General features: G+C 42.2%; 1 protein-coding gene across 6 annotated transcripts in view; it reads right to left on the bottom strand.

Annotated features, from left to right (window-relative positions):
* Positions 1-16,117, bottom strand: part of HIPK1 (homeodomain interacting protein kinase 1) — a 36,369-nt gene extending 20,252 nt beyond the window's left edge. For 2 of the 6 annotated variants that reach the window (XM_048496283.1, XM_048496284.1), the window contains exons 1-8: positions 15,714-16,115; positions 9,148-10,225; positions 7,576-7,699; positions 5,994-6,113; positions 4,837-4,923; positions 4,206-4,390; positions 3,293-3,455; positions 181-403 (exon numbers count right to left, since the gene is read on the bottom strand). In XM_048496283.1, the coding sequence (XP_048352240.1) occupies positions 181-403; positions 3,293-3,455; positions 4,206-4,390; positions 4,837-4,923; positions 5,994-6,113; positions 7,576-7,699; positions 9,148-10,223 (1,978 nt within the window). In that variant the 5' untranslated portion in view covers positions 10,224-10,225; positions 15,714-16,115. Of the gene's footprint in view, positions 1-180; positions 404-3,292; positions 3,456-4,205; positions 4,391-4,836; positions 4,924-5,993; positions 6,114-7,575; positions 7,700-9,147; positions 10,226-15,713 lie in introns of all 6 variants that reach the window. The other 4 variants (XM_048496281.1, XM_048496279.1, XM_048496280.1 and 1 more) reach the window with 4 other exon arrangements.
* Between the last annotated feature and the right edge of the window lie 288 nt (positions 16,118-16,405).

The raw sequence follows: 16,405 nt of genomic DNA, 5'->3' as shown, positions 1-16,405 counted from the left end.
ATATTAACCAGATTATAGGACACCTCACCTCTATGCTGTTTTACTCTTGTCTTTAAAAACACATACACAAACATACAAAATTTCACATTACATCTCAGCAGCCCATGTTACAGTATTCTCTAACTACTGTATTTCCCTTGTGCAAACAGCATGAAAGGTTTCCAATACACATGTACTTACTTTGAAAGGCAGGTGGACACACAATGAAAGTTTGTTGGAATGGGTCTGTCTGGGTGCAAATCTGTGTGGTTCCAGGCTGCAATGAAACACTTTGCTGTGCCACACCAGCAACTGGTGCAGAAGATGATGGGTACAAAGCAGACTGATAATTGAGCAGGGAAACATCTGAATTTGCCAGAGACAGAGTAGCAGCAGCTGTGGAATTGGAAGCCAAAACACTAGCCTGAAAAAAAAAAACCTCAAGAACATCAGTATTATAATATTGCAAGTTTTGGCTCAACCAACATTTTTGTCAAATATTTTTGCCAACTATAAAGTACAAAACCAATACACTACTTAGGTTACAAAAACTTCAGGCTTGCCTGTAACAAAGGAACCACTTTATCCACATTTTCTGTAACATCTTCAATGACATCTTTGACAACCCAATGTGTTTCCAAAGCTGAAAACCATTTCTATCTAAGAGGCTGGCTTTGGCTTTTAGGGTGTACTTTGCAGGAAGGGGGTGGGGCAGGGAAGATGATAAAACTGAGATTAATTTACTCAGTGCTCAGAATCCCTGAACCCTCTCCATGATTATTTTGAAAAATCCTTAGAATGCATTATTGTGGCAAAAAAAAAATCAAATCTAGATTGATGGATCAGAATATTCCACGCTAACTGGTTGTTATGGGTTTTCCAGGCTATGTGGCCATGATCTGGTAATTTTTACTCTTGATGTTCTGCTCACATCTATGGCTAGCATCTTCACAGGCATGTCACAGTAAGATGTGCTTCTCTCCAAGACACAGTGAGAGAAACACATCTTACTGTGACCCGCCTCTGAGGATGCCAGTTATAGATGCGGGCAGAACATCAGGACCAGAAATGTCCAGACCATGGCCACACAGCCCAGAAAACCCACAACAGCTTATTGATTCCAGCCATGAAAGCCTTTGACCACTCCATGTCACATTCCAACCTCTTCATAAGTCCACAGAATGCCCATAGGTCACTAACCCATCAGGATGTGGCTGCTGTAGATTCCAGGGTTTTATTTTCATCAAAGGTAGGTTCATGCTACATCAAAGGCACATTAAACCTATTCAGTGTGATTGAAATAAATGCCTGAGTGGCCAGTCTCTCAAAAAAACCTCTGAACTACTTGGAAGCCTATGAGATACTTTCCACTACTAAAACCAGACTTTGGGATACTTTCAACAGAACGCCACAGGATTGATAAATGAGGGCTAGGCATATGATCTTGAACTTATCCAGCCCTGTTCCTTGTCATTTTTCTCTTGGAAGGATTGCCATCTAGATTTTTTTGCCTCCTGGCCTGCTCTTTTTTCAGTGTTTCAGGCTTCCTTTCCCTCCAGTTCAGGGCCATCACAGAACTAGTCTGTCAAACAGAGAATCAAGGAGCACCTAACTTGGATGTGTATGAACAGGCTTCCTTGCCTAACAGATTATCAGTGCTGAGAATGTGGTGGAAAAAGGTTCTAAACTCAATCTAGGTATTTCTCCATCATCAGTTTCCAAAGGATTGTTAGTACTGTGAATGTACTACCCCGGTTGAAAAGCGAAGCCCTGGGAGAGTACTATTACAGCACCAATCATCAGGTAAGCACAAGGCACCTCAAGAGCTTAAAGGGTATGTTATTTTTTTACAAGTTGTAGTAACACTATCTACAGATCCTTCACTTTGTTCCAACTTACTCCACCTCAGATGTCCTCATACCTATGAAAACAATATTTCTTCCTCCCAAACTGACAGCCCCAAGCTATTTGCCTCTACTTCTTTGTCCAAGATCACATCCTTGTGATCGAGTGGGTTGTTATATTTCTTTTCAAATTTATCTGCTACCTTTCCATATCTGCTACCTTTCCAAACACTCATGGTGGCTAACAGTAAAAGAGTAGATGAAATAACTACAATTAACAAACAAATGCAAGAAATAACAAAGCCAACAGAAGAATGATTAAGTTTTAAAGATGTGGTTTGCACTTTTTCCAAAACTAAGGGGAGAGGTGCAAAAACAGAGCTTGACATGTTCCAGGTAACCTCTCAAAAGCCATGCTTTTCTTTACAGATGTCCTTATCCCCCTCAATGCCGAGATTGCCAGTAAGATCTATCAATATATCTAACTCTCAACATGGCCAAATTGGTGGATAGTTAAATTCAAAGACTAGAGCCATGAACAATCAAGATAGTTCATTCTAAAAACCTGAAAGAACACCCTAAGTTTACAGTAAAATCTGAAATCTTATTTTAAAAAACATTGGGGGGTTACTAACAGAAAAAAGTACCTACGGCTATCAGAAACAAAATGCAGAGAGCACTACGGGGCTTCTAGGTAACCACAGCATTATTGCCAGACATCAAACCTTGGTTTTTGTTAGTAAAACACAGGGGAAGAAGACAGGCCCTTTCCAGTGCTGTTTTGGCCTTTAAAGGAAGACTCATTGCAGACAAACCTAGCAGCAACCACCAGGAGTCCTAATAGCACACAACTTGCATGACTCACCCAGGCCTGGATGCTTGCTAATGTTCAACAGCAGCCACCCCCAAAAAACACAATGTGGTGTTTTAGACTATCATCTGGCAGACTGAGGCTCAAATCAACACCCTCTGATGGAATCTCACTGAGTAACTTTGAGGCAGTCACACACTCTCAGCTAATCTCACAAGTTTGTCATAAGGACAAAATGGATGTGAGGAAAATGAGGTAACCGGTTTTGGTATATATGAAGTGAGTAAACAACAAATATGGTTGAATATGAGGTGAAGAATCACAAAATAATGCTGGCGTGGAGGCACCCATTAGGAGGTAAAGAAAAAACAGCGTGGGAAGAGGGATACAGGACAAAATGTGGTGAATCCTGAAAGTCCTTGCAGCTACTGGTTGGGCCCACCACACAACTGGGCCCAACAAGTAGCTGCCACCATACAACTGGATCTTAGTTTTCCCCATCAGACGTTGCCAGGAGAAGGGAAGGATGGTAAGCTGAACACAGGGGCACATAAAGGTAGGTTTGGCTGGTGGGTGAAATGTAGTGGAGAAAACAGTGAGGAGAGGGGGAAAATGAGGTGTTTTCTGTCTTTCAAGAAGAGACAATGGAACTGGTTACCTGATGGTGCACAGTATTGAGCGGGTTGTTGAAACTCATTGTGAGATTTGTGCTTGTGTTTGGCGCCACATGCGTTGTAAAAGGACTCTTGATTTGATTAACTGTGTCGTACATGTTAACTCTTCTCTTGCAAATCTCCATGTTCTGAAAGCATGATTTCACACTGCAACAGAGCAAACATTAAAAGAAACATTAGCCAGACATGTCAATCAGTTTGGTCTGTTAGCAGAAAATGATGTATATGTGGCTGCGAAACTGTAGCTATCAAATATCTAACTGTCATATGTGCTCGTGTGCAACATCCTTTCTATGTCACCAAACCATGTGCATCTGCCTCCTACCATCACAACCTCCAAATTCAATTAGCATTGAGAACTAGCTAATCCTAAAGTTTCTAACTTTAGCAACATACTTCTAGCAAGCCACATACTTCTAGCAAGCTCCAAAAGTACATAAGAATGGCCCTGCTGGAATTAAACCAAAAGCATATTTAATCCACCACGCTGTTTCCCCCAATGGCAGACCTGACGCTCCAAGCAGGGGCCTAAAGATCAGTCTCCTCCAGCTATTGCATTAAAATCCCTATCAGAAGACACAAAAAAAATTTCATTTGCAAGCATCCATTAATACCAGCCTTCCTTTCTCTGTTATGCCTCTGTTTCTAGTACCTGATTATCATATATTTAAAAACTGAAGATTGCTTATGACAAATTCTGCATGGTACTGGAAGGCTAAGATTGGAAGGAAAGTACTCAGTCATAATAATACATTTTTTTTCTTCTGGTTACTTTTCTAGTATCATTTTATACCAGGGCTTTTGCTTTTTGTTTTTTCATTGGTCCTGCAGCTTCAGTACTAGGCATGTTACAAATGTGAATGAATACTGTTTCATGCAACTGTATCACAAACTCACTGGTTGCTGTGTGGGAAATCCAATAGATGGTTCATTGTCACAAACTGATGATTCAAAGTCTTCAGTGGAGTAATTCTCTTATCTGCATCAATTGTCAACATTTTCTTTAACAAATCAATATATTCTCTTCGGTCAGCCTTCTCTGCCAACATGTCTGTTCCTTCCAAGTCTGTAGACATATTTACCTTCAAAGAAAAGTAGCACACTTAAAGTTTCACAGTAACGCAAACCATGAATTCCATAAACAAATAACTGAATTCACTAAAGAGCTTTATACATATCACCTTGAGAACACAGTTTTATTCCAGTTCTAAATTCTGTACTTGATTCCCCCCTCCATTATTTAATAAATGGATGTTAGAATCAAAGTCACATAAACACATTATTTAAGAGGAATGTTTAAGAGATGACTACTGAACATAATCCCCCGCTTATGTTGTAGTGCTCATCATTACAGAACTAAGTCATGTGTAAAGCAAATGAAACATATTTCTGCCCTGAATCATTACCCATGCACTTTTAAATCCTTTCCGCTGTAGATGAGCCTGAAAATCCCCTAACACTTATTACCAAAGGAGATCTGTTAAACTGGTAAGTAGCATTATCGCCACCAGCAATTCTCTACTCTCACCTGCGCCATGTCATCCAAACAGTTAAAAATATATTTCCGAGCCTCCTTTGATTTTATTCCTGTCTCCAACTCATGTTCTTCTGGAGTCTACCAAATAAAATACAGAACACAAGCAGTTGGAATGGGTTTTAACATTTTACTGCAATAACAATAATGCTAAGACAACATGCAATCATCCATTTATATGTGCAATACCCTATGAAGCAGAAATGATAGGGAATGATAACCTTGCTTCCTAAGCGTGTGAAAAATGACTCAATGACAAATTTAAGTTCCCAATGACAAAATACCAACCATTTGAGGGGAAAAATCAAGTATTTCATAAAGCAGCACTAAGACAAGCCTCAAATAATTTCTGAAGTGGCGGAAGATGAAGTCACAACCAAATGTCTGGCCTTCTACATGTCTGCAAAGAATGGTTACTTCCTTGCTAATTTTCATGAACTAAGTTTTGATGGCCTTGATTGTTATCACATAAAAAGTTAACTCTTCTTCATTTTTGTTGGAAACATAAAGCAAATACTTTCAGCTATAAATGAGCTTGAAAACCCCCCCAACCTATTAAACTGGTAAGTAAAAAGATAGGATAGTTTTATCCTGCTAAAACCCTTTAAACTAGAAAAGCCATTCATTTTTGATAGCTCAGAAAGCCTGTCCATCTATATAGCTAACAGCGACGTTTGGTCCCTATACGTTGATGTCTAAATCTGCAGATTAGGGCCACTGAAAAGATTTTACTGCACACTTGCGGAACCCTCCCAGGTTTGCAGAAAAATCTTAACTCTTTAAAAAATAAATTGGGGAGTTAAATTTTCCCCAAAATTTCCTGCAAAATAAGGAGCTGGGAGTCAGAGTGGGAACATGGGGGAAGAGATGGGATTACCTCCCCCACAATGAATCTCACAGGCCAACATTTGTAAGGAAATCTTTTGCACTGGCTATAACGCTCAGTTACTGAAATTACACAGTCACCTGTACTAGTTTCAAAAGGAACGCAAAACAACTATCATTTTCTGAAAGACATTCAAGACCTTGCGGTTTGCAAAAGCTTTGCAACCTTCACCTCACAGTTTAAAAGATGCTACAATGGGAAATTTTTCTTAAGTGACCTGCAAGTGCTAATGTCAAGCAACAAAGTTCCACATAAAAAGAAAAACCTTCAGTCTCCACAGTGGGTATCCCAAGTTTGGATCTCTGTTAAAAAACCTGCTTGTTTTCGTTCCTGCACTCAGAAGATACTCTGCTGGAAGGCCTTGAGTTTGTGAAATATAACGAATCTGCAACAGAAAATTTGGTGAGATCAACAACCTGTGGCATTTAAATGTTCTTTAGAAAAGGAAACACACAGTGACAGCTCTTTAAATTAGCAGCACCAGATAATATTCACAGAATTCTAGCTCTGAAGCAACAAAACTCATCTGCTTTACAAACCTACTCATTGTGTACGCAAATATATTTTTATAGTAATGATAGTTTCAGATACATCTTAATTGCAAATATATACATTCTCTTTTTATCTGTCAAATTCCCTGCTCACTGAATGTTCTACACCAATTAGACCTGAGACAGAATATTTCTGTGCTTATGTTCAAACCCCTCAAAAAAACAGCTCCTGCTTTCAGAGATGTTTCAGGGAGCAGGCTCAAAAGTGTGTGAAAATGCCTACAGGACATCCATCTCAAGACAATTTGAATGATATTCTCTACTTTGTCAAACAGTACAGAAGCTGATTTTTGATACATCTGATGAAATAATCTGTTCCCTATGGAAAAAAGGCTGCTGCTGAATTCCACCTCAATCTGATTTGGAGCAAGGTTTCTGGTTTGAGTAGAGACTTCAGGCCTTCAATGAAGTGTCAATGCCACAAAACCGACATCACACCCCAAGTTTGGTGATACCCAGTAGAGCTTACATCATCATATTCTAATCCCATTGCTCATCAGTAGTCACCTAAAGTATTCCAGCATTGTTATTTGTAAAAGTTTGAAAGACCTGCTGCAATAAAACCTGGCATTTGTTGTTACACATGATATGGCAAACTATGACATGTGCTTCCCCGCTCTAAATGAGGACTGCAAACCGCAAACAAATAACAGTTTGCAGTACAAGCATAAATCAAACTTTGGAGTTTTGATGTAACACAAAACCCTGTGTCATGCCCCTGGACTTTACAATGATGAGACTCTGTATTCAGGTGATTTCTATATTATGAAACAGCATCAGGAAAAAGCATCTAGACTTCTACTGCCAGAACTAAAGTTTAAGCACCAAAGAATCCTCCATTATACCCCACTTCATGCCCCCCACGTCACACACCACCACTCTCAAAATCCTGTTCCCAAGGGGAACTGGCACCCCTCCAATCCCACAATCCAGAAACCTTCAATTGGGGCAAAACAACCCGCATTCCCAAGCACTGAGAAAAGCAATGGCTAGCAGATGTCTAACAAACTGATTAAGCTTTGCAAGGAAAATGACACTACAGTAGATTGGAGAGAACTGGGGGCAAAGGTGAAAGGATCCCACATCCCAGGCAGGAGACATGGCAGGATCCCACTGGGCGGATCATGACACCCTGACTCGTGTTAAAGCAGAAGTCACTGACCCTATGTGCATGATGAAACTCATAAGCAAAGTGGGAGGCATTATACTTCTATCAAGCCATAAAGCTCATTTACATTGCCTCTGAATATTCAGTAAGATTTAAATAAAAATGCAGAAACACCAGCACACACATACCTGATCATATTCTGAAGCTCCCGGATACAGAGGCCAACCAAGAAACAGCTCAGCTATCACACAGCCCAGTGACCACATATCAATAGCTTCACAAAATGGTAAACCCAAAATGATTTCAGGGGCTCTACAAAACAGAAAGTATGCAACATTTCATTTGGTTTTTTGTTCAATGAGTTTTATAGCCATGAATTAGATAAGAATTTCATTGTTTAGTGCTAACTGCAGGCTTCAGGATTGTGTACTTACTACTACAGAGTTTTTTACTACCATAGAGTTTTCTATGATAAATTGGCATTTCTCCCCCCCAAAATACACAAAATGTTTAGTAATTCCATTTTACTGATGTAGCATTATCCCAAGTACCTCTTTATCTTAAGCTATGCACACAGTTTCTGTTAAACCAACCACCCATTCATTTAAGCAACTCAGCTAGGCTACACGTGTAGTCTAATCCTAATCATGTTTACAAGCAAGTAAAATCTACATTAACAGGTTGCACAGGTTGACACTGCAGTCCTGCAACTCTGGCAGTTGCTTGGGAATAAATATCTGAACTGAAATCTTTAATGGCATTCAGGGAACAAATATAACTGAATTTAGTGAGAACTGCTTCTACACAAAATGCTCAGCATCTTCAATGATTATCAGTGGGATTACAAAGAGTTGGATCCAATCAGTTTTAACACTGGTGAAAAGGGGAGGAAAGGCTGACTTTGAGATAATGGAACTGCAAAAGTAATGCAGAAAGGGAGAAATTCATCAAGACTGAACAAAAAAGCTGGTTGGATCCAACCCAAATGTTTATAATTTCACCTCAGAATGTTATCTTGCATGACAAAAATAAGCATATGTTAAGTTCTTGTTACTGCATGTTTGTGGGTAAGCTTAGTACAAAGATATATCTATTTCTTAACCAGTTGCTTTCTGACATTTTTATCCAGTATTTCCTACAAGAAGTTCAGGAAGCACATATGGTTCTCTCCTCCCCCACTTCACAATCAAAACAATGCTGCAAGGTAGATTACGCTAGGTCACTCACTAAACCTGAGACTGGGTCACTCACTAAATCATGGACATGAAGGATTTAAACCCAGATTTCTCCTTGTTCTACTATGACACTAACCATTATACTACATTTGTGCTTGCTTAGTGTTTAAGCAGGGGTAGAGCGAGGGGAAACGGCATGGGGGCAAGCGTGCGCCCTGTGCCCCTGCCACTCTCCCTCCACACCCTTGTTCACGCCCCCGCAGGGGTGCACGCTTGGTGCGTCATGCAACCCCCCACCCCCTTGGTGCCATGCCACTGTGTCTAAGTGTGAACAATGGATACTTATTCCTGAAGTCTATCAGATACCTGAACTCCTATTTCCTTTCAGATGCCTGGTACTGCTTTCAAAATGTGAACCTTTCCCAAAGAGTTCCAAAGATGAGAATGTTCTCATTAAAACAGAAAATGCTAAACTACAGACAGAAAATACACAGCAGTAAAAAACTGAGGGCAATCATAACTTCAGAGAAAAGAACTTCTGCATGAACTGGCACAGATTGTATGAAGACATAAAATGATACTCACCTGTAATAGCGTGATTGTAAATAGGTGGAACACACAGCTTTCGAAACATGACTAGCAGAGCCAAAGTCTATAACCTTCACCCTGTATGGCTGACGTACAGGATCAACCAACATGATGTTTTCAGGTTTCAGGTCAGCATGTATCAGACCGAGGCTTTTAAGCTTCATCAAGGCAGTGGCCACCTGTTGCAAAATGGGCCGGATGTATTTCAGAGGCAGAGGGCTAAATTTGTTCTGTTTTAAGAAGTCGTACAAGTTTTGTTCCAGCATCTCAAACACCAGGCATGTGTGGTTTTTATGTTGAAAACATTCGTATGAGCGGACGAAGTTATATTCATCAGCATTCTCACTGCTAAGCCGCGAGAGGATACTCACTTCAATCTGCCCCTGCCTGGCATAAGAAGGATGGTTTTTCAGGATTTTGATAGCTACAATCTCCTTAGTGCTGCGCTTCCAGCATTTTGCCACCTGCCCAAAGGTCCCTCGGCCCAAGAACTCCAAAACTTCATAGCTGTTTGTCATGGAACAAAGGATTTCATGCTGGACCAGCTGGTAATCCCCCTCACCACTGGAACTGCTGCTTTTAGTCGTCACAGTGGTGGTTGTGGCCGCAGCACCCACCGCAGGTCTGTTTTGCAGCATGAGAGGTGGATGTTCCTCAATGATTTGAACGCTACCGTTGCTATCAACCTCCTCACTTTTCCTTTTTAATCCACATTTTTGATACGGCTCCAACAAAGAAATGTTGCCCCTGTGTGTCAGAGCCTGGCTGTTTTGGAAAGATGTTGTTCCTCCGCTGCCTGTGCTGTCTGCTGCTGTGACCACGATGTGCTCAACTGAAGGTGCAGGGAGAAGGAGGCTCTGGTCATAAGCAGGGATGCTGAAGTTTGCTACCTGATGAGAGGAGCTTGCTGGCACTTGCGCACCTGGGAGATTTTTGTTGTGACTGTAATACTCGTCACTGTTGCTTGGTCCTGAAACATCCCAGCTAGAGGGCTCCACTTTCAGTTTCTTGGCACTACAGAAGGCACTCGAAGATACTGATGGAGGAGAGAACACCTGCAGCTGTGAGGCCATACCTGAACAGGACGGAAAGGCAGATTAACAATCCTGCAGCAATATGACACAGTGACACCACAGAACTACAATAGAAGCACTTGTTTGTACCAACTGACTAGCAAAAGCAAGCCAAGTTTTGTGACCTCATTAAGAACATTCTGGACCTAAATATCTAACCCCTGCTTGTCCAAACATTACACTGCACTGTTTTCAAGTCCCAAATAGCAACACCACGTTCTTGATTACTCTCACCGGTGAACTCACAGACAAAGATGGAGAGATGAAACATGAAGTGTGGGTGACAATTACAGATCTATTTACTGTTGCAGGGAAGAGGAAATTCACACGACTTTCCTTTTACAAGAGGATTGTAAATAGTCAGATGCCTAACTATAACTAAGTAAATTGAACTAAATGAGATTAATTTAAGTATGATTTCGCAAAAATCTACCTTATACGGAATGACAGAATAAGCTACTACAGTTCATTCCTGACACAATGAGCACACTACCATATTGTGAAAGGACAATGATAATTATTACATTCAACCAAGCAACATCAGTTTTAATTGGCATAGTCTTTATTGAAGGAGTTAATCTTCTTTGACTGGAGATTTTATTTTTAGTCTGCAGTCCCATCCAAACCAGAGGCAATAGTGGGCCACAGTGCTTATACAGGCTTCCTGGCAGCCTGGGAAGGCCTTCCTGAGTAAAGCCTCTACGGGCCTCAACAGATTTACACTAGCCAAAAGGGTGGCTTGAGTCTGAAGTATGGGCCACCAGCATAACACTGAAAAAAGGTAAAAAGAGCTCTAACACCCTTGCCACACTTTTGGCTTCTCCCCTTGGCAATGCTACAGTGGTGACAGGGGCTGTGGGACACTGGCATGGCATCCTGCACCACATCCCAGGGACAGGGACGAGGGGACAGGAGAGATGTGGCAATTGCACGCCAGCAGAATTGACTCTCCACCAGGATAAGTGCCCCAGGGAGGACAAGTCTGCTAGCGCAGTGGTGCCCCACTCCCACAAGCAAATTCAACCCCTCCCCTTTGGATGGGGCTCAAAGTTATCTATGTTATTAGGAGGAAATCTTCATCATCCTGTCATGGAAGTCAGCCTGCTATATTTGGATACAAACTGGAAACCAACCACCAACTACTACCCTATATTCTGTCTCACCAAAAGAAAAAAACAAAATTGTATTCGCCACTCACTGGACCATCTTTGTTTTGGAATGCTCCATTTGGGTCCCAGTGCCTACCAAGTTGTTAGGTAGGCACTAGGACCTAAACGTAGCGTTCTAAAACAAAGACAGTCCAGTACGTGGCAAATTAAGCTACAATTTTGGTTTTTCTTTTGGTGAGACAGAGTATAGAAGGGAAAAAGCCAACATAAATACAGCCCTCCTTCCTGGCCCTGAATTCATTTATTTGCTTGTTCTTGTAGTCGTACCCACGAGGTCCCAGGGAAGAGACGACACGCGGAGATTTCATCTGGTGGAGAGAGCCAGCAAGCAGGAAGTGCGGGAACCCGTGATCCTGGCAACTCTGCCGTGCGCTCGCCCCTCACACCTTTTATTTAGGGTTTCAACGGGGGCGTGTAAAGAGGTCGGGCAGGCGGGAGAACGGGAGGTCGGGAGATCATCATGTGATGCATGATCTCATCGGACTGCTACGTGCGGGAGGAAGCATCCGTGTCTGGGCCTAATCCTCACCTGAGGGCAGGAGCCTCTTTGTCCCTTTGTATGGGACACCTGGTGACAGCGAGTCAGGCAGTTCATGACCCGTGACTCATGGAGGAACGGGGGTTGGGGGAGCGTGTGCGCCCGGAAGGCCGTAGCCGGCACCGGCATGCCTGGCGCTCCTTCTACGGTTCTGCTGGGTTCGCGGGCTCACCCCTACATCTCTATGCACCTTTGATAGGGAAGAATAACACAGTTGTGCTATCAGAAATGGTTAACAGTAAAAAAGGAAGAATGGAGTGGAAGGGGACCTACTTATGAAAAATTGAAATTTAAAAATTCCAGTTATAAGCTATTAGTATTTTTACATGACACCATACCATCATCAACTCACACATGATTCTGACTATGAGGGGTGTGACCACTTACATAGTATGTTCTTCTTTCCTTTTTAAATGGTGTCCACTCATTCAGAATCCTGTCAAAAGTACTTTTAACAAAGACTGCAAACTTCTGAATTATTTCTACCCCAAGAATGCCCTTGAAGTAATTTGGAAATAAAAGGATACATAACCTATCGTTATGTATAATGATATGTAGAATAAGCTTCTACTTACGGTATCACTAATATAATCCCAAAAAAGTTTGTTGTCATATACCCAAAATAAAGAATGGGAATGAACAGAACTGGTATCAGTTTACCAGAAGCCAATGTGAGTAAAGTGGCACTTCACATTTTCTTGCAAGCTTAGAACAGGAAGAACAGGGCACACACAGATATTTGAGGAAGATGGCAACAAACCGACATACTAAAACTTGCCCTCAAGTCTAAAAGAAATTGCTGATGACACCACCACATGTGATGAAAGAATAGATGTTTTTGCAAATGTAGCACCTTTGAAGGATTCCAAAGGACCTAATTTTAACCAGCGATGATGGATATAACCCAGAGAAAGTTATGCACATTTTGATCAGCCAATTGTATGCATGGACTTTCCTGGATTGTGTGTCCTGAAAATGTGGCTTTTATAGCAATAGATATACACAATCCCTTTAAACTGACTGTTTCCCTAATGAATTAACTGAAAAACAAAGTATTTCTTAAAACCTTTCAGGGTATGACTGAAATTCAAGATGGCCAAGAAGCAAGAAAGCATGTTACAGGATGAAAGCGTACTTGATCAAACAGCAACCACACAACTGACAACCACTCTGAGAAAAACAATGCAAAACAGGAAGCTGACTATTGCTGAAACAATATATATGAACACTTGTAGTCCAGGGTTCAGCTGGCTAAACCAATGCCAACATCACACAAAGACAGAGCGACCCTTGTTTTTGAAACACTGTCAAATTTAACATTTGATTAGAGTTCAAACAAGGGCTCTTCCTATATGTTGTATTTTTTACCAAATCAAATAGAACACTGGCATGTCTAATCTACTATTAATCCATTTGTTCAAGCTGCCTCAACCATCTGAGCCTAAATGACCGAGGGGAACATAACAAGAGGACCCCACCACCTATAACCACTGAATGAAGGCCTTTCATCTCTTAATGAAACTCAGATGTATATAAACCAGCTGAATGTTTAGGAAATTCTTCTTAAAGATAACTTGTAGTGAGACAACTCTGATCCAAAAGCCAAATAAAACCCAAATAGTAACGTTTTGCCCTAACTATATATTTGAGGTCAGACTAGAACAGCAGCAACATATCAGCCTTTTCTCTGTGTTGCTGGCAAAGGCTCAAATATTTAATATAGTTTCCAATAGTTTACTCCAACTTTATGCCTCAGATAGTAAAAAAAAAAAAAACAGTGGCGAAGGGAATGGGGGAATTGAGCTTTTAAGATCTGTTACCTGAAACTGAGAACATGTAGGGACATTTGTCCCCAAGAATAAACACTATACTAAAGAACATGACTCAAGTTTCAAAGCACAGTCACTGCACAAGTTTTAGTAAAGCACTTTTATCAGTAGCTTGGAAACTGCCATAACTCTTGCTTCATCTTGCAAGTAAAGTCAGATGCTACATTATCAACATTTACTCTTTGTAAAACTGATCTAAGTACAAAATGCTTTTAGTAAATATGAACACAAATTTTGCTGTGACATGTTTTTTCAGCTCTGTCAACAACAATGCACGTTCACAATAGCCCCTCGACTAGTTTCAATGGATCTGAGAGTATGATCTCAACAGTGGCAAGTTCTGTATTTCCGGATGTAGTGACCTACATAGAGTCACAGATAGAACTGCACCACCAAGGCTGATTTCTGGAATGCCCAGTCACAACATTAATAGGCAGAGCTAGTAACCATTGCTTCTTGAATGCTGTTTTTCATATGTTCCAGAAGGTAGTATAATTAATACACATAACTACTGCCTAACAAAGTTAAATTTTCTACGCCCATTGACAGCACTGAACTGAGAAAAATGCAATTCTACTTACGACTACACTGTTTGTATTCAACTGCAGTTTGTTTTAAAAACAAACCACTATGCCATGACAAGCTGCAAACTAGACAGTCTCACCCATGCCAAACTTTATGAAGTGGTCTTATGCTTATCACTCAGTTCTCCTGTACACACTTTTTATTACTATTGATTGTTTCCTGATTGCTTACTAGACCTATATGACAATCATTAAGTGCTGTACCTTATGATTCTTGACAAATGTATTTTCTTTTATGTACACTGAGAGCATATGCACCGGAGACAAATTCCTTGTGTGTCCAATCACACTTGGCCAATAAAGATTCTATTCTAAGGCAACAATACTGGCATATTTCTCAGAGGAGACGTCGTAAAGATTATGGAACATGCATGTCAAACACTTCAAACACTGGAAGTTTCATATAAGGAACCTTGAAGGATACAAAGTGTGTAAGTCTCCGTACACATCCCTCTGATGTCACTGGGGAACAAGAGAAACAGGAACTTGATAACAGTAAATTTCAGGTATGTGTTTAATTTTCTAGCTCTCATCTATCAAAATGTGCTGTACTGTTTTTTTAAAAAAACCTGATTAAGAATAAGACCTCATCCTAGTTATTTCCAAAAAGGATTTCAGGAATGTAATGAGTCCAGTTCTTTCTACAACCTTAAGAATTACAGATATTGGATTTAGTATAGCAATAGACTAGCTGCTTAGGCACATGTCCTTCCGCTCAAGGAGATTCTTGAATTATTCTCTGGGCACAGTAGCAAAATATATGTTTTCAATCAAAGCATAACCATACTGAACATCTGAACTAACAGAATGTTATCATCATAGAAATGCCTAAAGTGCAAAACCCCGACTGTAAACAAAAGGTTTACTCGTGGGGCTACCAAGAAATCCTACGGTAGCACCTCGTAAGTCGATCTTCTGTTCAGTATCGCATTACTTCTGAACGATTACTTATTTATAAAAATAACTATTTCTAAATGCCAGAGATGCATTTCGTACACCCTTGATTTAAAAAGAAAGTAAAATGCACTTTCGTACGACGCTCAAGTGCAGATCCAGAAGCCTTCTGGGAAAACACACGCACGCAGATTAACAAAGTTAGAATCTCTGAAGGAAGACCAGTTGGCCTTCGCCACTCAGGATCGAGACCACTCGCCGCAGCGATGTAAGAAGAGGAAAGGGTTTAGACAGTGCAAATTCTGCTTCCCCCACAAAGCAGGGGAGGGATGCAAAAACCTAGAGCACGACCCACGACAGCTACCGACTCTTCCCCACCTGCCAAAAACTGCTGGCGACGATAGCTGGCCTCCCCGCCCCTTCCCCACACAGGCCTCGAAGCCCCAATGGCGGCCATAGAGACGGAGGTGACCGACCTGCCCAGTAGGGGCCGCAAAGCTCTGCCGGCCTGTCCCTCGCCAAGGGCACCCCGACAGGTTCCGCCCGGGTACTCACTCGCCACCGTTGGGGGAGGTGTCTCAGCCGCGGGCCGGGCCGGGAGCTGCCTGCCGGTGCCGGGGGACTAGCGCGCACATCCTAGACCCGGGGCTCGGGGCCGGCCCGGGCTCGGGGGAGCGCGGCCCTCTCAGGCCGGCCGGCCCAGGGCCAGCCCCCAGGCCGCTCGGCTGCCGCTTCCGCCAGGCTTTGGCCTCCGCCGCCGCCTGCCCGCCAGCCCGGCCCGGCCCCCACTCGTCTCTCAGCCGCCGCCGCGCCCTCCGGGCCCCTCCGCTCAGCTGCTCCCGCTCCGTCCCGCGCCAGGCAGCGCCAGCCGAGCCTCGAACGCCAGTGGCGCCTCACGATCGAGGCGGGGAGACAGACGGAAGCAGCGGAGCGCCGAAGCAGCGATTGGGGAAGGTCACGGAGGGAGGGGCGAGCATGTGATTGTAGGCCGCGCGCGGAGTCCGGGTACACTGCCAAGATCCAAGCGAACGGCGAGAGGTTTCTGCACACCATGACCACATTGTTGGCATTGCATAATCCTCCGTGCAGTAAGGCAAACTATATAGCGACAGCGCAGTCCTGCAACATCTACGGAAAAAGAGTAAGCCCAGCTTGACTCAACCGGGCT

Source organism: Sphaerodactylus townsendi, linkage group LG05 (genome assembly GCF_021028975.2).
Source record: "Sphaerodactylus townsendi isolate TG3544 linkage group LG05, MPM_Stown_v2.3, whole genome shotgun sequence".
NCBI lineage: Eukaryota > Metazoa > Chordata > Lepidosauria > Squamata > Sphaerodactylidae > Sphaerodactylus > Sphaerodactylus townsendi.
The sequence above is the reverse complement of the archived record's forward strand: the minus strand, read 5'-3'. Positions and strand labels throughout refer to the sequence as shown.